Source organism: Zingiber officinale, chromosome 7B (genome assembly GCF_018446385.1).
Source record: "Zingiber officinale cultivar Zhangliang chromosome 7B, Zo_v1.1, whole genome shotgun sequence".
NCBI lineage: Eukaryota > Viridiplantae > Streptophyta > Magnoliopsida > Zingiberales > Zingiberaceae > Zingiber > Zingiber officinale.
Window position 1 is genome coordinate 118,445,777 of NC_055999.1, and position 24,074 is coordinate 118,469,850.

At 35.9% G+C, this 24,074-nt stretch overlaps 4 protein-coding genes across 6 annotated transcripts; 2 read left to right on the forward strand and 2 right to left on the reverse strand.

Annotated features, from left to right (window-relative positions):
* Positions 1 to 3,771: 3,771 nt before the first annotated feature.
* LOC122007201 (diacylglycerol O-acyltransferase 2D-like) lies at positions 3,772 to 10,831 on the reverse strand. 2 transcript variants are annotated; one of them, XR_006118861.1, is made up of 10 exons: positions 10,515 to 10,831; positions 10,358 to 10,432; positions 10,134 to 10,219; positions 9,920 to 10,026; positions 9,654 to 9,809; positions 8,241 to 8,327; positions 7,932 to 8,029; positions 7,714 to 7,801; positions 3,999 to 5,114; positions 3,772 to 3,925 (listed from the first exon to the last, which is right to left on the reverse strand). XR_006118861.1 is itself a non-coding variant. In XM_042563015.1 (9 exons), exons 1-9 carry the CDS (start codon positions 10,814 to 10,816, stop codon positions 7,335 to 7,337), a joined length of 1,101 nt encoding a protein of 366 aa, XP_042418949.1. In that variant the 5' UTR covers positions 10,817 to 10,831; the 3' UTR covers positions 6,965 to 7,334. The 2 variants fall into 2 exon arrangements, 1 of the variants encoding a protein (XP_042418949.1); XM_042563015.1 differs by lacking the exons at positions 3,772 to 3,925; positions 3,999 to 5,114 and adding an exon at positions 6,965 to 7,436.
* On the forward strand, positions 3,853 to 4,968 carry LOC122004743 (aminotransferase ALD1 homolog). Its single transcript, XM_042559583.1, has 4 exons — positions 3,853 to 3,927; positions 4,002 to 4,322; positions 4,388 to 4,594; positions 4,669 to 4,968. Exons 1-4 carry the CDS (start codon positions 3,853 to 3,855, stop codon positions 4,966 to 4,968), a joined length of 903 nt encoding a protein of 300 aa, XP_042415517.1.
* A 480-nt stretch (positions 10,832 to 11,311) lies between the features above and the next one.
* On the reverse strand, positions 11,312 to 13,330 carry LOC122007202 (uncharacterized protein At2g39795, mitochondrial-like). The gene is made up of 3 exons (XM_042563016.1): positions 13,029 to 13,330; positions 12,203 to 12,552; positions 11,312 to 11,784 (listed from the first exon to the last, which is right to left on the reverse strand). The coding sequence occupies exons 1-3, from the start codon at positions 13,293 to 13,295 to the stop codon at positions 11,628 to 11,630; spliced, it is 774 nt and encodes a 257-aa protein (XP_042418950.1). The 5' UTR covers positions 13,296 to 13,330; the 3' UTR covers positions 11,312 to 11,627.
* A 797-nt stretch (positions 13,331 to 14,127) lies between these two features.
* LOC122007203 lies at positions 14,128 to 22,432 on the forward strand. Of its 2 annotated transcripts, XM_042563018.1 has the most exons (5): positions 14,128 to 14,398; positions 16,913 to 17,212; positions 17,317 to 20,432; positions 20,541 to 21,855; positions 21,947 to 22,432. In XM_042563018.1, coding segments are annotated over exons 2-4 (4,392 nt in total). In that variant the 5' UTR covers positions 14,128 to 14,398; positions 16,913 to 17,210; the 3' UTR covers positions 21,815 to 21,855; positions 21,947 to 22,432. The 2 variants fall into 2 exon arrangements, with proteins under 2 accessions (XP_042418952.1, XP_042418951.1); XM_042563017.1 differs by having other exon boundaries at positions 17,317 to 21,855.
* Positions 22,433 to 24,074: the final 1,642 nt, after the last annotated feature.

A 24,074-nucleotide genomic window follows, 5' to 3' on the forward strand; every position in this document is an offset into this window, starting at 1 on the left:
AACTTCGACTCATTCTAAATCAAAATTAATGTACTCTTGGTAGTCTGTTTAATGTATTTGTATCTTCATATCAGAATTTGATAGCGTAAATTGAGATAAGTGAATTTTTAAATTTATAAAGTTTGATAAAATTTGTCACAACCTCATTATAAGGCTTAGGATAATGATACTCACTAACCAACACTATCAATAAATTCCTCGCCTTATTCAAAAAATATTAAATTTTTAAATAGTGTAGATTCATGGACGAAACTGATTGCTGGACCTAGATAACTCAGAATCACTTCAAACTAAAATTAATATACTCTTGGAAATTTTTTAATGTATTTATGTTATCGGATCTGAATTTGATAACGTAAATTGAGAGTATTAAATTTTTAAATGAATACGGTAAAAACTTAAAGAGGTACTCTCAATTTAATTTATTGTTTTCAATTTACACTACAAATTCATATCCAAGAGTATAAATATTAAGAAAATTTTTATGAGTACATTATTATTTTTTATTTATAATGATTTAGAATTCTCTAATCTATTAGTAAATTGATGGAGCTAGAGAGAAGAGGAGGAGTATTTTGAGAATAAGATTTGGATATTATGAAAGTTAAATATAAATTTTGAAATCTAGATGAACGGCTTAGCAAAATGCGTCATAAAAATATTTAAGAAATAATAATATAATAAAATAAATATAATTCTAAAGGAAGAGAAATGACAAAAGAGAAGTAAACTAATATGAAGAAAAAGATTGAAGTTGAATTAGGAAATTCATTTGTAGAACATTATTCCACAAGAATGACGAAAGAACTGGACGAGTGAAAGTCAATTAAAATAAAGAGAAGATGGAAGTCCAAACATATGACTAGTTAATTCAGCATGCTTGGAGCATTAATTATTATATACCGTGACAAACACAAGATTTACCAAGTAAACACGAATTGGTATTAGTTCTTCTAAACGTATGTGAATACGTTAGTAAGACCAAAGAATTAACGGTAAATTACTAAACCACATAGCTAAAAGTCTCTAAATATCTAAATCATGTATCTAAGTTTTAAAATTTTTAAATTATGTACCTCATATCCATTTTACTTCTCTTTAGTATTCCCAATCTATTGATAGATTTACTAATCGATGCTACAGTCTATATCAATCAATTGGTAAATCTATCCATAGAGTGAGAATGATTTTGTTGTCATAAATTCTAAATCCTAAAATTTGATTCATATTTAAAAGTCACTGTTCTCAACATAATTTGCCAAATTGATATTTGAGGATATGAATAAAATCAAAAGAACTAAATGAGCACATATGACCTAGTTCCATATCATTCCGAACTCTCTAGGTTTATAATCCTATTTTGGCAAAAATAGAGACCTCAGAATGGCATAGAACCAGGTCCTATATGCTATCGTTTAGTTATCCTGATTATATTCATACTCTCAGACATTAATTCGACACACTATATTGAAAGTAGTAATTTTTAAAACGTAATATGTACCAAAAATTTCAAAAATAAATAAAATTAAAATAATTGATATTTAAGAATATATATATATATATATATATATATATATATATATATATATATATATATATATATATATATATATATATATATATATATATATAAAAGAAGAAGAAAAAGATTTAATTAGAATTTAAGCTCATAATCTAAAGTTAACATCTGATTTTAGAAATGTAGAAATCGATTAATTTTTTTTCTTAAAATGACTGATTTATGTATAAAAAGATTATTGTTCTCAATATATTATGTTAAATTGATGTTTGATGAAAAGAATAAAATAAAAAGAACTAAAAGAACATATATGACCAAATTCCATGTCATTCTGAGTTTTTTATATCCATCAATTGATTTTGGCTTGGTTTTGATTAAAATCAGTTGATGGACCTAGAAAACTTAAAATGACATGAAATCAAGTCCTATGTGTTTATCTAGTTATACTAATTATGCACTCAAATATTAATTTGACATAATATATTGAGAACAATGATTTTTTAACACAAATTAGTTTTTTTAAAATAATATTTAATCGATTATTATATTATAGCAATCGATTGCAGTAAATGCAGAGGGGCAAAATGGGTATGGAGTATATGATTCGATAATTTTTAAATTTAAGTATGTGATTTAGATATTTTGAAACTTCATCTAATTAAGTAATTTGTCGAAGAATTAATGCATTAAATAGTCAAGTTCAAACATGTGCAAACCCTAAACTTGAACCCTATCAATTAATCGTACCTTGTATTATTAGAAATAGTTAGCCGGGAAGAAATAAAAAAGGTTCACTATGTTCCCAAGTTGTTTGTATGAACTTTGATATTCTCATCCTTTAACCATTTGACAATCGACTATAAGTTGACTTGTTATTTATCTCTCTTCATATTATCTAAGAGCAGGTTACAAAGAGCATCTGGGATGAATATAATCATATTTTATTATAATGATATGAGCTGTGATATTTATCTTTAGTTTCATGTTTTGGGTTGAAAATGAACTAAGAAAAAGAATCAAAGAGACCGTTTTGAATACGAGACATAAGTAGCCATGAAGTACACGAAAAGAACCTCTTACCAAATCCCCCTACAACCCAATCAAAGTCATATTAAGCACCATGGTCAAACCCTTAAATGACACTTCCAACACTTCACCACCTTCTTCTTCTTCTCCTCCCTCCCCTTATAAATACCCGAGCAAACATCGAAACTTTTCAGGCATTACTTTCTTCCAAACAACTCTTCACTGATCTCGACGACGACGACGATCCCTTTCATCCATGGAGTTCAGTGTGTTTGTGCCAAAGTGACATCACTCAACTCAACTCTTCATTTCTAGCTCTCACTTGCTTTCCGTTCGTAAAATGTGAATCCTATTCTCTTGCTCATTCTTCTTCTTCTTCACCATCAGGTCAATTCATCTCAAGGCAGGGCCTTCATGTATCATGAAGAAAAAAATCAAAATGGGTAAACTAAAACCTGTTCTTGTCTCTTCTACTAGTTTTTATTATCATATAATTCTTTTTCTTTTACTGAATCTTTTAGGGACAGTGTGTCAATTAAGAGTGTCTCGCAATGCAAACATGGAGAAGCTTCAAAATGGATATCTGTTTCCTGAGGTGGCATTTTCAGAATTACAGTTTAATTAATTATCCATAATTATTGTTATTATTATTATTAATATTTTTTTGAAAAAAAAAAGATTGCAATGAGGCAAATAGTGCATATGGAGAAGTATCCAAATGCCAAGATCATCAGCTTGGGGATTGGTGACACAACTGAGCCTCTTCCTCTGCTCATAGCATCAGCTATGTCTAAGGTATATATTTTAAATATATGTTTCTAATAATTTTCTACTCATGTTTTTTTTTTCATTTTTGTTGTTCGTATGATCACCTGTTATAGAAAAAACAAGAAGAAATAGTTTTCCATTTTGGTTAATATTTTGGATAATTTAGTTTGTTCCAATTTTCAGTATTCTCATCAGCTCTCCACCAAGGAAGGGTATCAAGGATATGGAGCAGAGCAAGGAAATAAGGTGATTAAAACTTCACAATTTTTTAAATAAAGTATATTATTTATTTATTTATTTATTTTATTTTTTTGAAAATATGATTACAGGAACTGAGAAATGCAATTGCAGCAACCATTTACAAAGACATGGGCATCAAAGACACTGAAGTCTTCATCTCTGATGGAGCACAGTGTGACATCTCTCGTATTCAGGTCACTCAAATTCCTTATTTTTCAAAAAAGAAAAAGAACTTTTTATTTATTTATTTATTTATTCATTATTATTTTTATTTTATATATATATATTTTTTACCATCAATGATCATTCTCTCATTGTTGCAGTTGCTGTTTGGATCCAATGCCACAGTTGCAGTGCAAGATCCAACCTTTCCTGTAATTTAAATCACCATTATATTAATTTTTCTTATTTTGAAAAAAAAAATCATGCCTATAAATGTTCTTACCAGGCTTATGTCGATTCGAGCATCATAATCGGGCAGACCGGTGAATACATGAGGCACAGCGGTAAGTATGGCGGGATCGAGTACATGAAATGTGGGCCGGAGAACATGTTCTTCCCCGACTTCACGGGTGTTTTGAGGACCGACATTATCTTCTTCTGCTCCCCTAACAATCCGACCGGCCATGCCGCGTCCAGGGAGCAGTTAGAGCAGCTGGTGGAGGTCGCGACCAAGAACGGTTCGATCATCGTCTATGATTCTGCTTATTCTGATTATATTTCAGACGATAGTCCTACTTCCATTTATGAAATCCCCGGCGCTAAAGAGGTACCCCTTTCGGTAGTTCAATTTCATTGTAGTTTCACGTTGGCTGTGTTAACTTGCTGTTTCAGGTAGCCATAGAGATCTCATCCTTCTCCAAACTAGCTGGCTTTACCGGTGTCCGACTCGGATGGACCGTGGTGCCTCACGAGCTCTCGTACTCCAATGGCTTCCCCGTGCACAAGGACTTCGACCGCATCATTTGCACCTGCTTCAACGGCGCATCCAACATCGCGCAAAGAGGGGGCCTAGCATGCCTCTCCAATGAAGGTCGCGAGGTTAGCTAGATGATGAACTAGTATTAACTTTGAATTGTGACGATGCTAACTCTTACGATAAGTCGCGGTTGCAGGCTACGAAGAACCTGATCGGAGTTTACAAGGAGAATGCAAGGGTGTTAACTGACACATTTGCCTCGATGGGTCTCGAGGTTTATGGGGGGACTAATTCTCCTTATGTTTGGGTTTACTTCCCTGGAAGGAAATCTTGGGATGTGTTTACCGAAATCCTTGAGAAGACCCACATAATCACTGTGCCAGGGACTGGCTTTGGCCCGGGAGGTGAAGGGTTTATCAGAGTTAGCTCATTCAATAGCACAGAGTATGTCCGAGAAGCATGTCACAGGCTCAAAAACTTCCTCGGACGATATTAAGATCGATCTGCCGAAGAACTCTGAAGGAATGTTGGTGTCTCGGGTCGTCGATTTTGATAGCTTTCACTTCATATTTAAGCAAACTGAAGGACTTGAATGGCTCCTTGTCTTCTGAATAAAAAGGAGCTTTTACTGAAAAACTTGTTCTGAAATAATCAGTCGAAAGTCGTAAGAACCTTTGCTGAAGTTGTGGGATCATCGAATAAAGAAGGATGAACGAGTTAACAACTTATGCAGCATAGTTATCGAACCCCTACACTTCTAACCAAACTATAAAGAACTTGAATTATGAAGCAAAATTCTGGAATAAAATTCACAGAAATCAGAACTGATAACTCGAAAAATGCATTAGAGATGAACAACCTAACAACTTTCGAAACATTGTTAACGAACACTGATCTGATCAAGCTTCGGCTAAGAATCAATTTAAAATATGGCCTGCTACTTATTTGAACATGAACTGTGTTGCTCAACAAAAAGCATCTAAAGAGACGTAAAAATAAAATTGATCCTTCTTCCCTTTCAGATAAAGTCACTAGATCTTATCCAAACAAGATATTTCAGAGCAACAGATAACTCTGATAATGATATAAGCCCAAATCCACTAAATGAAACAACATCTGCTGATTTGCCTGCCTTTTATTGCAGGGAGTTGCAAATCAATGATCCATCAATTCAGTGTCCCTTTTAAATATAAATATCAGAGTCGAGATCATATTAAAGGAAAGGAAAAGACTAAAAGATAAGGTATTGAAACACTTGTAAAGAGTTTTTTGATTCATGATTCTTCTGATATAATTGAGGAAGGTCAAAAGGGCACTTGTAGGTGTAAACAGTTGTTTCATCCACTCAAGGAAATTATTATACCTGAAAATATATTAAAAATAGGGGAAGAAAACTAAAAAGGAGAGGCTATAAATACTTCCTGTGGCTCAATCTCACTTCAGCAAAAACATACAGAAATCAGAGAAAAAAAGGAAGTCATGTTGTCCCTTGGAGCCAGTTATGCACAGCTTCATCTACAGCAGGAGAAGTGCAAGCAGAAGACTAAGGAGAAGAAGGAAGGGCAGAAGGCCAAGGAAAAGAAGGGAAGTGAAGGAAGAATCCACCCTTCTTCACCAAGAGAAGAAGCCAAGGGTGAGCAAGAATGAGAGGAAATAGGAAGGAAAGAAAAAAAAAAGTTTAGTCATGTTTTTTTTTTCTTTTTCTTCTCTCCCAGCTAGTAAACATGTTTTCGGAGTCATGGTTTATGTAGTTGCTATATATTTTGGTAGATGATGAATTCAGGTTCTAATATACTAGTTTTTTATTTTGGTAAACATGAAAGATTAAGAACCATATGAAAGAAGCTATAATAAGAGAGTGATTCATTGCGAATTGACCACCTCCGGGGAAGAAAGTAAAGTTTACCTCACATCACGAGGTTGAGTAGAATAGAAATGAAGGTGTTCTAAATCTTCTTGTGAAGACTATTAGAGTGAAGATTCCAAGCCCTCTGATTTAGGGTTTAGGTTCACCATTCATCAATTTCCATTAGCACCATCATAATCTTCTCACATGAGAAAAATAGGTGAGAAGACAATTCTTCGTGACAATGAAGTCAATGGACAAAGAGGGCAAGAGGAGCTCTCTTCCTACCTATGTTAGTCCAACAAAGGTCTCTATTGTTGACAAGGACATAGGCCAAAGAAAAAAAAGAACTTCTACTTGGAAGCGCAAGAGAGCACCAAATGGCCTTTACAAGTCTACAAGTATCTTTATGTTTGTGATTACTTGGATGGAAATAAGAAAGAAAAGAAAGGACAAGAGATAAAGTTTGATATTAATCTTCTTTGAAGAAATACAAGAGAAGGAATTTAATTCTCTGCAGTTTCCTATTCTCAATTGATTCCATCTGGAAAACAAAAATAATGGAATAGGATGAAAAAGATTTATTGTTTTTTTAAACTCTATTATGTTTAGGAAAATGATTTGGATGAACATTCACACATCTAAATTCAGAGAAAAACAGAATATATTATGAATGTATTTTCAGTGAGTTGACTATTTGTGATTGACTACATGAATCTTATCCCTCGATTACAACCATCCAGCAACAGAATTGTCATTAACTTTAAAACACCATTCCACTTCATTGTAATCATACCATGTGATTACAATGAACAATGAATATAACTAATTTCTATCCCAATCATGCAACATATCTATCTTCCCTAATTGGGAATGAGTTCGCGACTAGTTTTGAACTTCTTAATTGATGTTTCTGGTGCCATGAATATGGTAACAAGGCCCGGTCACCTTCACCTTAACTAGGATGTTCTTAAAATTCGTCAGAGTTCAGAAAAGAGGTGAGGAAGATGAACATATTACATGACTCTGAGTTCGAGATCGGGGTGACCAACTTTACCCTTGTACTTCTCGAAGAGTTCCTCCAGGGCATGAACGTATTTAGAGTGAACCTCATTGATCTGGTAAAAGAACAGAACAAACTTAAGCCCCCTAGATTGAGGATTTCCCAATGATACATAGCAGTTTTTCAGTTAAAAGTCAAAATTTTGATTCAACTGCAGTGATGACTAAATTTAACAGGGCTGATTGGTTCAATTGGTTGAATCATGAACTAAGTTCAGTAAAAACATTGATTCCAGACCATAAACTGGGACTCGATATGATTTCAACTATGAAGGGCTGGTGCAGTGCATGAATAATCACTAACAAAGAGAAAAGCTCGATGAAACACTTTACCTCCTCGGTGGTTGGGTTGGGATTTTTTACCAGCTCAATTGGTCTCCCCACGACTACATCAATTGGGTGTCGATGCGGTATGGGTGTTCTACATGAAAATAGTCAGTCAAGCCTATAAGAAAACTACCACAGAAAGAAAAAACAGAGAAAAAGGATCTAACAGGTAAAGTTGCAAATTTCTGGTACCAACAAGGAAAAAACTAGGCAATGTTAGTTACCCAAATCTTCCCCAATAGATTAATGGTGTGAACTTGAGTGCTCGAGCTATCTTCACAAATGATTTTCCAGTGGGCTTCCACCATCGATAGACGCCACTCTGCCACCAATTACAAAAGAATCAGCAATCAAAATAGACTTAACTTGCAATGGTGATATGCAAGTATGGAGATGTATCATTAGATTCTTCAAGTGCAACACCTTTTTGTTTATCAACATTTTGTAAAACAATATTGGTATCATCAAGCTCACTGAAACTTAATTGTGGTAGACATTTTAGTATAATTTTGGGATCAAATGTAATATGAAACCTGGCCAAAGGCAAAAACTGGCACTAAAGGTCGACCCATCTCCATAGCAATTCGCACAAATCCTCTTCTTGATTTAAGGAAGGCAACCTGTACAGAACCAAAAAATAAAGGTTGCTTTAGCATAGATCTAGTTAACTATCTCAAAGCACCAAAAGAAACAACATTGGTTGTTCATTTACTGACAACAACGTAATGTGAGTTTCAGGAAGGGAAAAAAATGACATGATTGATAAATATACATGTAAGCATCAACAATTATACAATAAATGCATAATACAGAAAAAAGTTTGATATCACTGATCATTCTTGATTCATCTAAAGAGATATTTTGGTTCTATCATTGTCACCCACCTCACTCTACAGTCTAATATTTTGAAGTGTAGATCACCTCATCACTTTACCATTATCCTACCACTGATGAACTTGCTGAGATCACCTCTGGCACAAATTTAGCCAAGTACATCGACTAGAATTCAACATTTACACCAACCATTCTAATCAATTATTGAAACGAAAAACACAACTAAATATACAACACAACACAGACGTAACCTGATAAACGGTGTGGAATCAATTGACCCCATGAATTTTTATTATATATATATTGACCCTATCAATTAACTGAAAGCTAGTATTTGTAGCATGTAAATTAGACCAAGTGGTTCTTAAAAACACTAGTTACCTAGATAACAATAAATTATTTATAACACGTAATTTAAATTGATCTAATCCTAATTTCCAATTCAATTTAATAAAAGCCAACACATTTCTCTGTCTCCATGCTTGTCTATAACTGGTTGGCTATCCCTGCATTCAATACCATCAACTCAGCTCTTCTCCACCCCAACGTCATTGTTGCTTGCCAACCTCTGTAGCCATTCTCACCAGTCAGCCAAAATCAACATCCTATTCTTTTAATTATCATCAGTTTTTCTATAATTTAGCAGTTGGAATTGGAGACATCATGTCAAATTTATGAAGATTAAAGAAAGTGAAACTCAAACAATTGTCTATTTGTACCTCAGCGACATAATAATAAGAAAGGAAAATTGTGGATTAAGTATGAATTACAAGATATCATAGACTAAAACTGAACAGTGGTGCCAGCCAAAGGTGTATTAAAAAACTATTATTTCTCAATATAGCAAATCCATTTAGATCGTGGATATGTGAATTAGAAGGTGGATTAAGTATGAATTACAAGATATCATAGACCAAGCCCCTAATCTGTGATCTATACGGCATGATTTTAAACTAGAGTGTATAACTCAAAACATTGCATATTTCTTTGACTAGAGATATGGTAAACCATGAAATTTATTCTGATCGGAGAAATGATCTACCAAATGAAATGAAAGAGAGAAAATAAGTAACATTAGATTTCTGTGTAGAAATTAAAGTACAGAATTGGACCTCAGAGTCACGGTCCATATGAAGCATCTCCTGGACGCCACCAGGCACAATGACGGAACTGTACCCAGAAGCAAAGTTGGAATAGAAGTTCTTCCTCGATGCAGGAGCAACTCCCATCCATGTCCAAATATGCCTCAGAAAGGGAGTGTAGAAGACCTGACCGTGAACATGACACAAAGCAAACACTTAATCATATGCTGACAATAAAAAAAAGAAATTGTGCCAAAATTTAAGAAAGGAAATCATCAGGAAACAACAAAACTTACAGCACTGCTCGCGAGAGCCTTGATTTTGGGCAGTGGCATGAATCCTGTGTCAGCGGCAAGAACACAAACAGCTATTGGTAGCACCGAGTGTGGCTCGTATCCAAAAACTACAAATGTCTGAACTCAGTTACTTCACAGTAGTGCCTGAAGTAACAGTATCACTTCATTCACATCAATAGCCAATCTTCTGAACAGTAGCTGGATTAGAGCTCACCGTAAGCTTGATCTGGACTGAAGTCTTTGATGTTTTCCACATGAAGGGTAATCGGAAAGTACCCACAGGCGTACTTGCAAATAAACCTAAGTTTTAAGTTTGACCACATTTACAGCCAAAAAGGGATCCAATTAGCGGGAGAGGAACAAGAAAACAAACTTGAAACCTAACGATGAGACCAATCGAAACTGAAAACTAAATTATCCATGGATAAAAGCACGAACCTTGACAATCTCCGCCCAGATCTACTCCTTTCATCGATCGGGATCACCATGAAGAATAGCAGAATGGCGAAGACCCTGCATCGGAGCAAGCAACCAAGCGGCATAAGCTAGAAAACCAGGGGGAAAGAGAGAAAGATAGAAGGAGAGGGATGCGGACGGTGCGGCGAGGCGGAGGGGGAAGAAAAGGATGGCGACGAGAACGAGGGCGGCGTCGAAGTGGATGGCGCCGAGCCAGAGGGCAAGGGCGAGGTTGGTGCGGAGGAAGGAGTACGTCGTGCATCGGAACACCGTGGTGCCTTCGCCGGTGACGACTCCGTCGTCGCCGTCGGTCGATTCAGCGCCCATCGACGAGTCAGAGTTCTCTTCTTGGAACGCCGAGGAGGAAATGGCGGCCGTGCTGTTGGTGACTGAGCACGAGGCAGTTAGTCCGCATAATAAAGGCTCGACCGACGTCCGCATGGCGTTCCAGAGAACTAAATCTCATTTTAGATTATTATTTTTTTCAAATTTCATTTCAACCCTTATTTTAGACTAATTTTCAAAGGAAAAATACTTTATTTCGTCCCTTACACCTTCATAATTTCATTATTTCACACTTGCCTTTTCTTCTCGCTCTCTCCACACTAAATAAAAATGATGCACTGATACTATTTTATAAAGATAATATATGATGCTGCGAATTACCAAACAATTGAGGTTGAATATGAAAGAAACATTTAATCTTCAAAGAAAATATTTTTTTGAAAAAATATTATTATTTTTTTTTTTTGTTACTTGTTGTTGATTATTTTGGAGTAGATTACTTGTATTGTGAAGATAAAAACAAAAGAGTTGAAAAAGATAGCACTTTTATTCCATCACGTAAATGATGATTTAACTTAAGAATACTATCGTTTCATGGATTTGTATCAATCTCCAAATGGAGGAAAAGCACAAGAAGAAAGAAGCCAAAACTTTAAAATAAAGAAGAAAAGTAAGTGAGATAATTGTTAGGAGTACATAATCATGGATAGTACAAACAAGAACAATGGGGAATTATAGAGGTTCGCCTGAAACAGAGAATATCCAAAAACACAGTTCTTTCTCAGATCAAATACAAAGTTGAGCCATCACATAATCATGGATAACACAATAGAAATCTGACCTAGAAAACCAGAATTGGAAGAGATTTAATACCTCCAAACACTATTTTAATTCTCGCAAGTAGACGAAACTGGGGGAGCATTCGAATCCCCTCAGCCTTATGGATAACTCGAAGTAGACGAAAGTTCTAAGCTATGAATTCTTTCATGCTCTTTAGCCACACCAAATACTCCCTCTCATCTTTGTTCAACATGTATTCGTGCAAGAAATCAAAGAGGGAGCTGTTTATGCCTCTCTCCTCGAGGTATTTGTGCATCGCCTTCTGCAAGTTCTCGTCCAAATCCCTGCAAGAAAATAGAACCAGTTCACTTTTTTTGTCTTAGAAAATCTAAACATTTATCAATCATCTTATTTACCCAGCTTAAACTTCAGCTGGAAGAACCATGAACAGAACCAAATTAACAGCTTAAGTTAATAAAAGGACAACAAATACAAACAGCTGCCAATTCTATCGGTTTCTAGCACCACTAATCAGAATGATATGCTGAAACTATCGAGTTTGGCATGTCCTGCAGTGGTAGAATATATTGTTATCAAGTGCCTTCAGTATGTATATTACAGTCACATACAAGGTTAAATCACTATAGTTCAATATTTGTAAAACTAACATCTCAAAAGAAATACTCTTTCCCTTGGTTAAAATGCAAGATTTTAGCAAGGATGCATGATACAACAAGTATAAATACAAGAAACGAAACTTACGAAAATTCAGGGCCTTGGTATGCACTTTGATCATCAGGATCATCGCGCTTCTTGAGGACCATGGTCTCAATTTCAACTTTGTCCAAGTTGAGGCTGCAACAGAACTCCAGTAAATGGTCTTCTCCTTTATCAATTGTCACGACCAAAGATAATGAAGGTTCCATAGAATTCTCATTGCCATCTTTGTCGTTATCATCTTCATCATTCTCCTCCACATCATTTTGTTCATCCAAGTTCATCAGCACAACAACCTGAATGTTCTCACCAGCAAAGTCCCGTTTAAGAAAAATTGCTTGATCACCAGGATTATCAACAATCTCAAAAGGGAAGTCTTCCGGCCTGTCAATATCCTGTAAATACAGAGAACAAAACTTATCAATTAAGTACTAAAAAAGATAACCCATCAAGTGATTATTCTAAATTTGTTCTTTCATTCCCACTGTTTTTCATATGCTAATCGTGGCAGCATCAATTCTAAAAAAACAATTGAAGAAAACGAAATCAAGAGTTCACATGCGGCAGATCTGCAAAAGTTTGGATTAAACCATACATAAAAAACAATTAAGAAATAAAAAACGAGAATTTCAATTTTCCTCGTCTCAGTAACTATGAAACGATTCTTCTTTGTCAGAAAAAACAAATACATAAATCCATGGATTAATTAATCTGAACAATATCGTTTCCAAACCTATACCCTATGCAATGGAGCATCTAAAAAATTAGAAGAAAAAAACGTATTTGCATCACCTCGAATCGTCTAGTGTCACCAAGAAAAAAAGAGTCGAAACCAACATAATAAAACAACACCAGAGACAGGGAGATCGACCTGACCACTTATATGTGCCTCCTGCGCACACTGAATCTCGGAATCAATAACTCGCTTCAGACTCTCATCTCCCGATACCTTGGAGGAAGCGAATCGATAGCAGAGAAGAGAGGAGGGCAGTTTAGGATCCTGCAGCATTGCTCCGCGGGAAGAGACAGGAGAGAACGAGGAGGTGAATAGGAAACGACGGCGGGTGATGGACGGGGCAGAGGGGAGGTAGCGGCGGAGTGATCGGCGGAGGAGCGAAGCGAAAATGGAAGACGCCATAGCTGCTGCTTCGCCTAGGGTTTTTCTTTCCGCTGCAGCATTCAGTGGGTTTATCGACTATATATATAGAGAGACAGGAGAGTCTTTGAGTGATTTGATGGGGGTGAAATAGTCTTTTTATTATTTATACGATAGTTTTGTCAGTAGAAGTGTAATTGAGCCCGTGAAATTGATGTTTGAGTTTGATTTGTTTATAATCTAGTTAAGTTCAAATTTTATTTAATGAATATATTCATGACTCACAAATTTATTCAAATTTTTATTGAACTTAAACGAATTTAATAAATATAAATTATAAATTTAAATATTTATTAAAAATTAAATTATATATTTAAATATTGTTATTAAAATTTATAATTTTATTCTAATAAAGAAATTTAATATATTTGTCTATATATATTTTATAAGTATAGTGTAAAACCTATAAATTTAATATCAAAATTATTATTTTTTTATTTAAAAATTAATTCAAGAGTTTAACGAATATGTTCATGAGTTAACAAGCCGAATATTATGAAGTTTAAGTTTGACTTATTTATTTTAATAAATCTCATTAAACGAGCTCAAATAAATTTTAAAAACTTCGAATAGTTCCCGAACGGATTTGATTCATTTACATCTTTATTTATCCTTAAATTATTATTTTTATAATCTATGTCTCTAACTTTTGCCATCCGACTAAAATAGAATATTTGAAAACTATTAAATTAAAAAAGTAACCCTTTTATAATTATTAAGGCCGAGAGAAAAGTTTTCAGAAACTTTGAGGGGCAAAATGATATTTCTTAATTTCCTTTTCTTGCCGATCCTCCCATTTGCCCAAATTATCAATTTCGTCACTTTTTCGTCAGATTGCGGAACCCTCGACCCAAATAGTCCGCCCATCGCCTCTGTCTCGCAATCCCTAGAATTCCATACTTTGCCTCTTCGCGGATCGCTGTTCTTGATTTCTCCTTCGGCGCCGATTTCGGATTGCCATCGAGCTGAATCAGAGTTTCTCCGGCTAATACTTCGAGAGGCTCCCCGTCGGCGTAGGGAAGCGCATAGGCCGGATCCGGACGGCAGCCTGGTGTGCAGGGGGGCTCGTTGTAGCCTTTGATTCGGTGCGCATCTCCTTCGTTTTTGCTCAATCCGTGCTGCTCTTTACGAAATTTCCATCCTTTTGTTTTGATTCTCGGAATTTAAGTGTCATTGCTTCGTTTTTTTTTTTTTTGGATGTTGGGGCTTTTGAGAGATTGATCATGTGTTGCTAATACAACCATCGATCCAGCTGGTGTTTTTTGGACCTGAAATGCGCCAGGCGCCATATTGATGTCGTTTTTGGTATGATACAGATATTCAGGCATAGCTATTTGGGTATTCTACTTTAGCTGACTTTCTGTTGGTGCTTAAAGGATCATATAGAACTTTAACGTTGAGGCAGGAGAGTCTTTTTGGCGCAAAGTATCGAATTTTTTCTCCTTCAAAATATATTGAGATTTTTATTCAAATAAATGGATTTTGTTCCCTTTTTCAAATTGCGGAGATGAACTTAGGATATAACTTAATTTGTCTTTGGAGATTAGGCGTTACTTTTATTATCATAGTTGCTTTTCTGGTTGCTGCATCATAAGTCTCTAGTTATTCCCTGAGGGTTTGGATTCGACTTAGTAGCTACTAATTTAAAATTTGCATACACTTCTTCAGATCCAACAGTTACAATTTTCTTGAAAAGCTTTTGTCATCTATAGGTCTACTAGGCTTAGGTCATCAAAATATTCTCAGACTTTTGTATCATGTTAAAGTTGGTTGCTAATCTTTGTACTAGACAGATATCATATATCCAAGATAATTTGCTGCAGATACTTATTTAGTTGCAATTAATTTTTTTAAGGAAACAGTAATGATGTTTTTGGTATATCTACAAGAATATCTCACTATTTAAATGTTACATGAGTTACAGTATGTCACTCAAAAAAATGTTGCAGTATGGACAAGTATTTTTTACTTTGTTTGACCTATGATTTTATACAAACTTCATGGTACAAAGGTAATGCAAACTTTTATGTCATTCAAAAAAATGTTGCAGTATGGGTATGCAATTTTTACTTTGTTTGACCTATATGATTTTATACAAATTTTGTGGTGCAAAAGTAATATTTCTTTGTATGTGTGATCATGTTAGAGTTTGTCTTTGTTATTGAAATTATCCATATTGACTGAGAATGAAGATTGACCTCGTTATTTTTTTTTTTGCCAGTTTTCGAATGGAACTGTATTTGATAATTATTGGTTTATTACTTTGGTTTCTTATTCGAGACATAATTACTTGTGCTCTACTACTCTTTAACTTGAACTTGAATTGTGGAAATGGTTGGTAGGCTCACCACTATTTTTGAATGGCGATGGTGATTATTTAAGGGCAAAAATCAAAAGGGTGCCTCTTTTGTAATGAATCGTCAAAGGGGTGCTCTATGTCGATTTATTATCAAAAGGCGCCTCACTCCCTATAAAATGACACAATTGTCCTACACTAAAAAAGTAGCAGCTTATTTCCATTAATCTCTCTTTTATTTATTTTTTTTGCCTAAATCAATGCATTGTAGCAGCTACGAATTCATAGCTGCTACAACTGAGCTTCTACAGAGGTGTAGTAGCTACGGTTCTGAAGCCGCTACAACATTGAAAAAAAAATCTAAGACTAAAATTGCTCAAAGACTTTAAAAAAGATTTAAATGATATTTTTTGAGCATGAAACCTGATTGTTTTGGGTTCCACCCCATATCAAGTTATAGATTATGAACGAGCTTCGATTTGATATATTATGTGTCACGTCCTGATATATTATGATTTCGTAGCTGCTACAACGTGAATACTAAATCCTAAACTTTGAGAGGTCATAAATTTTAACTCAGGTTGAACCACAACGTCATCTCTCAAAGTTATAGCTTGTAGTTATAGCGGCTACAGTTTCATAGCTCCTACGTTTATACTGGATAAACTTTGAGAGAGTATAACTTTTAACTCGAATTGAACCACGAGACGCACAATATATCAAATTGAAGATCTCTGAATTAGCTTCGATTTGATATATTGTGTGTTCTGTGGTTCAATCCGAGTCAATAGTTACGATTTCGTAACTGTTGCAACTTGAATGCTAAACCCTAGACTTTGAGAGGCATAACTTTTGACTCGAACTGAACCACGGAACACAATATATCAAATCGAAACTCGTTCAAATATTTACAACTTGTTATGGGGTGGGACCTATAAAGGCCAGGTTTCAAGTGCAAAAAGAACATCATTTAAATCCTTTATGGAGACTCCAAACAATTTTAGTCTTAAATTTTTTTCCATATTGTAGCAGCTATGCAACCATATATTGTAGCAGCTATGCAACCATAGCTGCTACAACCGTGTTGATTTAGGTGGGATAAAATATGAGAGAGATAATAATGGGAATAAACTACTACTTTATTTATAGTGGAGGATAGTTATGTCATTTTAGAGGGAGGTGGAACGCCCTTTTGGTAATAAATCAACATAGGATGCCCATCTTCTGTCACATATCTCATCTTTTGGTTCTTTTTGTTTATTCTTATGTTTCATCATAGTTTTAATAAATCCTTTCCGTGCAGGATAGATGAAAAAATCAAATAAGTGTGGCCTTGTCCAAGATGGCAATTGACAACCTTTCATTGGAATACTCCCTTCAATTAAGTTATAGGTTAATTTGCTCATGGCTGTCCCAAGTGAGCAATTTTTGTCCCATTCATCAAGGACTCAAGTCCTGTGGATTTCACTGATTCATACATTTTGCGTTGCATTTTCACGGTGGGTGTCATGTTGCCAGAGGTTTATCTTCATTTGTATGCAGACGGATTTATGACATTACTAACATGTGTTTGTGGCGGCTAATTTATCAAGAAAATATCAATGTGAGTTTGCACGATCTCTGTTGTTTTTGTTCTATTTGGCAATAATTGTTTTTCCCTTTTTGACATTTTAACTAGATTAACTGGTGATTATTGCCTCCTCATAGGAACATAACAGAGGAAGTAGATCAACTTTTGGACAAAACTCATTCGGAAATGCATGCGTTAATACAGTCAGGTGGTGTTTCACCCAAGCCAATTGATGGTCCAACAAACAGTCGACAGCTAAAATCTGTTTCTGACAGTCTAAATAATGCTGGATCATCTCTGCAATCTCATTCTAAGGCAAAGAGGAGGGACAAGATTGATCAGGGTACATACATAATCAAGAGAGAGTGTCCCTCTAAGCAAGATGGCAATTCTTCTAACTTTAAAGCTGGGAATATGGTAAAGATGGAAATAGTAAAAATTACAGATAAAGGTGGACTTGGAACCACTGACGGGGTTGAGAAATTGGTGAATCTCATGCATCTTGATAAAACAGAGAAGACAATGGATGTCACTGTCCGTGCACTGGTTGCTGATGTCATTACAGCTACTCAGCGACATGATTGTCTTATTAGGTTTGTTCAACTTAGGGGCCTACTGATCTTAGATGAATGGCTTCAGGAAGTTCACAAATCTAAGACTAATGATGGTAATAGTCCCAAGGAAAGTGATAAAACTGTTGAGGAACTCCTCTTGGCTCTTCTTCGTGCGCTTGCGAAATTGCCAGTGAACCTTAGTGCTCTCCAGAATTGTAATATTGGTAAATCAGTGAATAATTTGCGAAGCCATAAAAACCTTGAGATACAGAAAAGAGCTAGGGGTCTTATTGACACCTGGAAGAAACGGGTTGATGCAGAAATGACCAAGATCAATGATGCAAAAGTTACCACATCAAGCCAAACTGTTTGGCAAGTTAAACCAGGTTCTTCTGAGCTTTCTCAAGCAGGAAATAAGCGCATTGTAGCACCAGAAGTGGCTATGAAGAATTCTGACAGTCAAACTTGGTCTGATAAGCCTGGACATTTGGATGCTTCTGTCGAGTCATCTTCAGTCTTAAAAGGATCCTTTCAAGATGGATCAACATCAGTAATATCTTCTGCAGTTGGTCTGAAGGACCCATTTTGCAAAGTAGCTACTAACACTAACACAGCGAGTATCGACATGCTGCCAGTAGCTGTGAATGAGAATAGTAGTTCTATTCAATCCCAGAACAATAGCCAGACTTGTTCTATCGATCACAGAAATACAGTAGGGAGTTCACGGATGGAAGATTCAAAGAGTTCAAATGTTGGGTCATTAAATGCTGCTAAGGCTGCTGGTAGTTCAACACATCATCGAAGATCTGGCAATGTGGTTGCAGGAACACTCGTTTCTGGGGTGCAGAAGGAAACTCATCTAGTAAAGTCTGGCAGTCTCAACAGGGCTAAAACACTGGAAAAATCATCACAATCAAGTGTTAGATGTGAAAAGTCAATTGATATGCTCATTCCAGATCATGGGAATAATAACCACAGGCTCAATGTCAATCTTTCTAACTCTGTTCAAAGCCCTGCAAGAAGTACAAATGGAGGTTCAACCGAGGATCCCACAGGTACAAGTGGCAGAGCATCATCTCCCAGCTCATCTGACAAATATGAGCACAGTCATCGTAAAGTGAAACTAAGGAGCGATCCTCATCAGTCTAATATCTCCACCGATAGCAATAAAGAGTCTCAGAAGAACAATGATGTCCATGAACTTCCATTTGAAGCCAGATGTCTTAGATCATCTGGTGGTGATGAACAAACCAGGGGTGCCAAGGAGAAAGATATAGAGTCTGTAAGAGCTACAAGTTCACCATCTGGTAATGAGAAGATGATTTCCTCATCTGAACCCAGGACAAAAAGTTCTTTTAGTTCTATGAATGCCTTGGTTGAAAGTTGCATCAAATATTCTGAAGCAAGTACACCTAAGGTCTCCGAAGATGATATTGGGATGAATTTACTTGCCAGTGTAGCGGCTGGAGAAATCTCCAAGTCTAACTTAAATTATCATAATATTGTCTCACCCGAAGCCTCACTAGCTTTGGGGGACATATCAATAGAGGACAAGTTGAGATTATCAAGTGATGAAGACATAGCTCATTGTCCCAAGTCAAGGTTAGGTGATGGTGATGCAATGCAGAGGCATGTTCACTCTGATGAATCTGTTGACACAAGCTTCAATAAGCAAGATAACTGTGTTGATATCATCTTTAATAAAGATGTTGCATGTAACAATGAGACTGTTCTTCATGGAAATAATGAAACTACTCTTTCCGCACAAGATAGTAAATTGACAAACAGGCAGGATGATCAATTTTATGCCTCCATACAGTCTCATAAATCTGAAGACTTGTGCAGTAATTCGGAGAAGAAACTGGAGGGTGAAAAAGATGGAACTTTCTCTGAGTACATGTCATGTGATGTGTTGAAACAGGATATTGGTGAAACTTCTCAGCTTGAGGAAAAACTGATAGAAGATAGAGAAGTGCTAGAGCATCACACAGATTTCAAGCTTACAGAAAGAAGCTTATTAGCAGAAAAAAGCAAGCCTGATGATTACACTTGTCAAACTATTAATAACAATACGTGTTCCTCTGAAGTTCCTCCCAAAGATGAATGTCAACTTGAGAATGCTGTTTCAGGTTGTGAAGAATCAGAAAAGCTAGTCGGCAGTGAATGTCAATCACATACTGCAGCTAAAGAGATGGTTGAGATTGGTACTTCATATGACCTGAAGCAACCTTTGCAAGGGAGTAAAGTGGTTATTTCATCTGACACTCCTGATGTTCTGTTTCCTGAAAATCACGATAAGTCCAGAACTTGTATGGTCGATAACATGGAATGCAGTGACATGGAGTTGAATGGTAACGATGAGAATAACAAACCCATTCTGTCTAACATTGATGAATCAGTAAGAGAACCAACCATCTCCAACTGCACTGTTGGAGCCATCAATGATAATAAGACGGAAGAATCTCATGAGAATTCAATGGGATTAGCCAAACAGGTAGAGCCATCGAGTTGTATGTCCCAAGAAACTGAGCATCTATCAAAACCTGCAGATTCTCTGTTATCTGAGGCTATAGAAGGTGCTAAAGATTATGGCTCATCACCTACAAAAACCTCATGTGTTGTTATGTCTGCATCAGACTCTGCCAGTAAACTTGACTTTGATCTGAATGAAGGCGTCATTGCTGATGATGGATACCAAGGTGAGACTGCTATTTCAGTTGCAACAGATACTTCCTCTACAATTCATTTGCCCATACTGTCTCCTTTTACAAGTCCCATGTCAAATTGCTCACCTGCTCAAATAACAGTTGCTGCACCTGCAAAAGGACCTTTTATACCACCTGAAAACTTGCTCAAGAACAAGGGTGAAACTGGATGGAAAGGCTCAGCTGCTACTAGTGCTTTCAGGAGAGCAGAATCACGAAAAGCTATGGAGATGACACTCAATAGTTCAGAGTCATCACCATCTCAGTCTGCTGGGAAGCCGAGCTATACACTACTTGATATTGATCTGAATGAACCTGATGAGAGAATTCTTGAAGATGTGGTCTGCAACTCTTTCGAGTCCAGAGGCACTCAACTGGGGACAGCGAGCAATCTTGATGCAACTCCACATAATTTTGAAAGACTTGAGTTTGATTTAAATAGAGTTGACGAGGATACAGAAAATTGCCATGCCTTAGTAAGCACCTCCCGTATTCAGGATGTTCCACTTTTAGCTAATGGACCTGCATCGACAGAATTGCAGCACACAAAAGCTAATATGTTAAGGAACTTTGATTTGAACAATGGGCCTGGAGTTGATGAAGTTACTGCTGAATCTCTAACTAGGAGCCAGAACTTGAAAAGTGCAAGTGGTTTGCCTTTTCTGTTTCCTGTTAGTAACATCAGAATGAACACGAATGAATTAAGTGCATCATCATGGTTCCCCTCTGGTAGTCCTTATCCGGCTGTTGCCATACCATCTTTCCTGTCCAACAGAGAGCAGCCATACCCACTTGTCGCAGCTTCAGGAGCCCAGAGAACCTTTGAGCCAAATACTCCTAGCGGCCTGTTTGGGGGGGACCTTTACAGGGGTCCGGTGGTTTCGTCAGCTCTTCCAATGGGATTTTCTCCCCCAGCATTTCCATATGCTGAATGCACTATTGGACCTAATTTTCCAATTTCAGCTGCTTCCTTTTCGAGTGGTGTAGCAACCTTTGCTGATTATTCATCCAGTGCCGGTTCAGGTTTCCCAGCTATGCCTTTACCACTTGGATCTGCTGGTATTGTTTTATCCAATTACCAAAGGCCTAATGTAGCAGTACTTGCTGAGGGTAGTAACAGCGGTGGATCTTTCAATCCTCCGAGATGGATCACACCAAACCTTGATTTAAATGCAGGTCCAGGAAATATAGATGTGGAAGGCAAAGATGAGAGGCTGACCTTAGCGTCAAGACATCTTTTAGCTGCAACATCCCAGGGTTTCTCAGATGAACAGTTAAGAATGCATTCTGTTCCTGCTTGGGGGTTGAAGCGGAAAGAACCTGAAGGAGGATGGGAAGCTGACAGATCTGCCCACAAGCAACTCTCCTGGCGGTAATTAGAAACTGAACGAGCAAGTTATACGTAGCAGCGGAAAGCGTGAGTTATTGTTAGTTGTTTTATTATATGCAATGTTTGCAATGTTCAAGACCCTATCTCTGATTTAGCTCCATGTTCCTGGTTAATTCAGATCCAAAAGCTTTTTGTATCGGCTTTCACTCTGTTATACACAAGCCCAATCACACCATTTTCTCAGGAGTGAAGTGAACTTCTTGACGAAATAAATTTTAACTGCCATGGCGGAAACTTCCTCAGCCGGGTTGTTTCTTCTTTACCAACCGTTCCACCGGAGCTGCTGCGTCAGGTGCTTTTACTTTCTTCAGTGTTCTTAGCACGGGACGCACCTGTGCTCGATGCATCCTGCAACTCATAATCTGTTTGTGAATTCCCAGCATGCCACATAAATTGCCTGTATCTACTCCATGCTTCTTTTTTATCATACATTCCGTTACCGAGTTTTGTCACATGAGTTTGCAACAGCTTCATCGACCAGTGTAGCAAATCGATCCCATGTTTCTCTTCCAACCTAATGCAATTCCTTGCCTGTTTGAATGCATGGGTTTATATGAATCATAATGCTATCAGGTTATCCATGTTCAAATTTCTTATTACGTTATATGCTTTTTATTCATGATGCAATTCATGCAATGATAGTTTCAAATGAACTCTCTTTTCTTGGAAGTCATGGGTTTTTGTGATGATTTTCCCTCCTTTTTTTATTTGAAATGTATATTTGTCAAAATAAGATTCATTTTGATTATTTTTTGTAATATGTTTTCTGTTACAAGAACTGGTATGATAATCAATTTTTTATATAAAAATAATAATTGTACATATTGGCCACTCCCTTTGGCGAGTTGACTAAACTGTCCGAGTAGACATGGGGTGTTGTCACATGAGGTCTTAGGATCAAAACTCGGCGTGTCCAAGTATGTCTTCCCTTATGCCTTGCCACTTGCTAGTAGTTATCCGTGATTTATCTTTTCCGTGTTGGCCTAGAAAAAGATTAGCGGGGGCGCTGGGAGCAAATGAATCGTTCAATAAATTGTCCTGGGCAGAGTTGGATTGTCATGTCAGGAATCTGCTCATATTTTCAAATTTATTTGATGAGGGAACTAGGGGAAACTTTGTAGATCTCCAGGACTAATTGGAAGGAAGCCTAATAGTTGGATTAACAAAATAAAAATAAAAAATAAAATAAAATCACTAAAGTGCGCATTTTGTATGTGAAACTTTTTTGTTCTTTCTGTTCCATTAAAAAAATTAAGGGTGCATTTGGTATCTCTGTTTTTCATTTTCATTTTCTAAAAAATACGTATTTTTTGAAAAATGATATTTGGTTTATGTTTTTCGTGCCTGTTTTCTAAAAAAAATAGGCAACGTTTTCTAAAAAAATAGAGAATGACAAAAAGTCATTTTCTATTTTCTAGAAAACGTTCATTTTTTCAAAAATGAAAATAAAAAATGCGCGTACCAAACACATCTTAATTAATTTGAAATTTTAAAAACATGTAAGAAGAAATAAAACGAAAATATTTTATATATTTTTTAGTTATTTTTCCCCCTGTATTTGAATTAAAGTTTCTTAATTAAATTTCAGCCTAAGAAATTGTCACCTTGACGGCGGAAAGCCTCAAGCCAATTTTTTTTATTAAAATGATAAATCAAATAATATAGAATTTGGAACGATAGATTTGATTTTAAAAGATCAGTATATCGTAATTGTATGTTTACGGGCATTTAAATGATAACCCTGAGGTCCAAGTCTTTTCATTAACAAAGTCAGAGGGGAAATGACGAAGAAAAGTTATTTAAAATATAACTTTAACTTAAATATTTATATAAATATATTAATATAAAATCGTTCGTTGTTAAAAATAATTCATTTTAAAAAATGATAAAATTTTATTTTTTAGAAAGCCTAGTTGATTTCATATGATTCATGTATGACACCATTAATTATGCTTATTGATAACAAAAGTTAGTTCTAATAGGATTGTCTATTTTTAAGATATTAATTTTGTTAATGTTAGATTAACATACTTCACCTTATTGAAAAGTAAATAATTTAGATGATGACTTAAAATGGTATTTTAAAAAATATTAAAGAATGAGTTAATATTTTATAAAATACTCTTTATCATAACTCTTTGCTTGCTATAGAAGGCAATCTAGTGTACAAAGTTTTCGATACGGGTGTATTGTATGTAAATTTATTCTATATCGTAAAAATTATTTTCTTGATTTAAATTTGTGAT

Bases quoted from the DNA above. Each gene is read 5' to 3' on its own strand.
- LOC122004743 (XM_042559583.1), top strand. From the start codon at position 3,853: ATGATCATTCTCTCATTGTTGCAGTTGCTGTTTGGATCCAATGCCACA. The intron at 4,323-4,387 runs GTACCCCTTTCG...TTGCTGTTTCAG, and splicing joins AAATCCCCGGCGCTAAAGAG to GTAGCCATAGAGATCTCATC. The intron at 4,595-4,668 runs GTTAGCTAGATG...TCGCGGTTGCAG, and splicing joins TCTCCAATGAAGGTCGCGAG to GCTACGAAGAACCTGATCGG.
- LOC122007202 (XM_042563016.1), bottom strand. From the start codon at position 13,295: ATGGCGTCTTCCATTTTCGCTTCGCTCCTCCGCCGATCACTCCGCCGC. The intron at 12,553-13,028 runs GTCGATCTCCCT...CTGTATTTACAG, and splicing joins AGGCACATATAAGTGGTCAG to GATATTGACAGGCCGGAAGA. The intron at 11,785-12,202 runs GTAAGTTTCGTT...ATTTTCTTGCAG, and splicing joins TACCAAGGCCCTGAATTTTC to GGATTTGGACGAGAACTTGC.
- LOC122007201 (XM_042563015.1), bottom strand. From the start codon at position 10,816: ATGCGGACGTCGGTCGAGCCTTTATTATGCGGACTAACTGCCTCGTGC. The intron at 10,027-10,133 runs GTGAGCTCTAAT...AGACATTTGTAG, and splicing joins CAGTCCAGATCAAGCTTACG to TTTTTGGATACGAGCCACAC. The intron at 8,030-8,240 runs GTTTCATATTAC...AATTGGTGGCAG, and splicing joins CAGTTTTTGCCTTTGGCCAG to AGTGGCGTCTATCGATGGTG.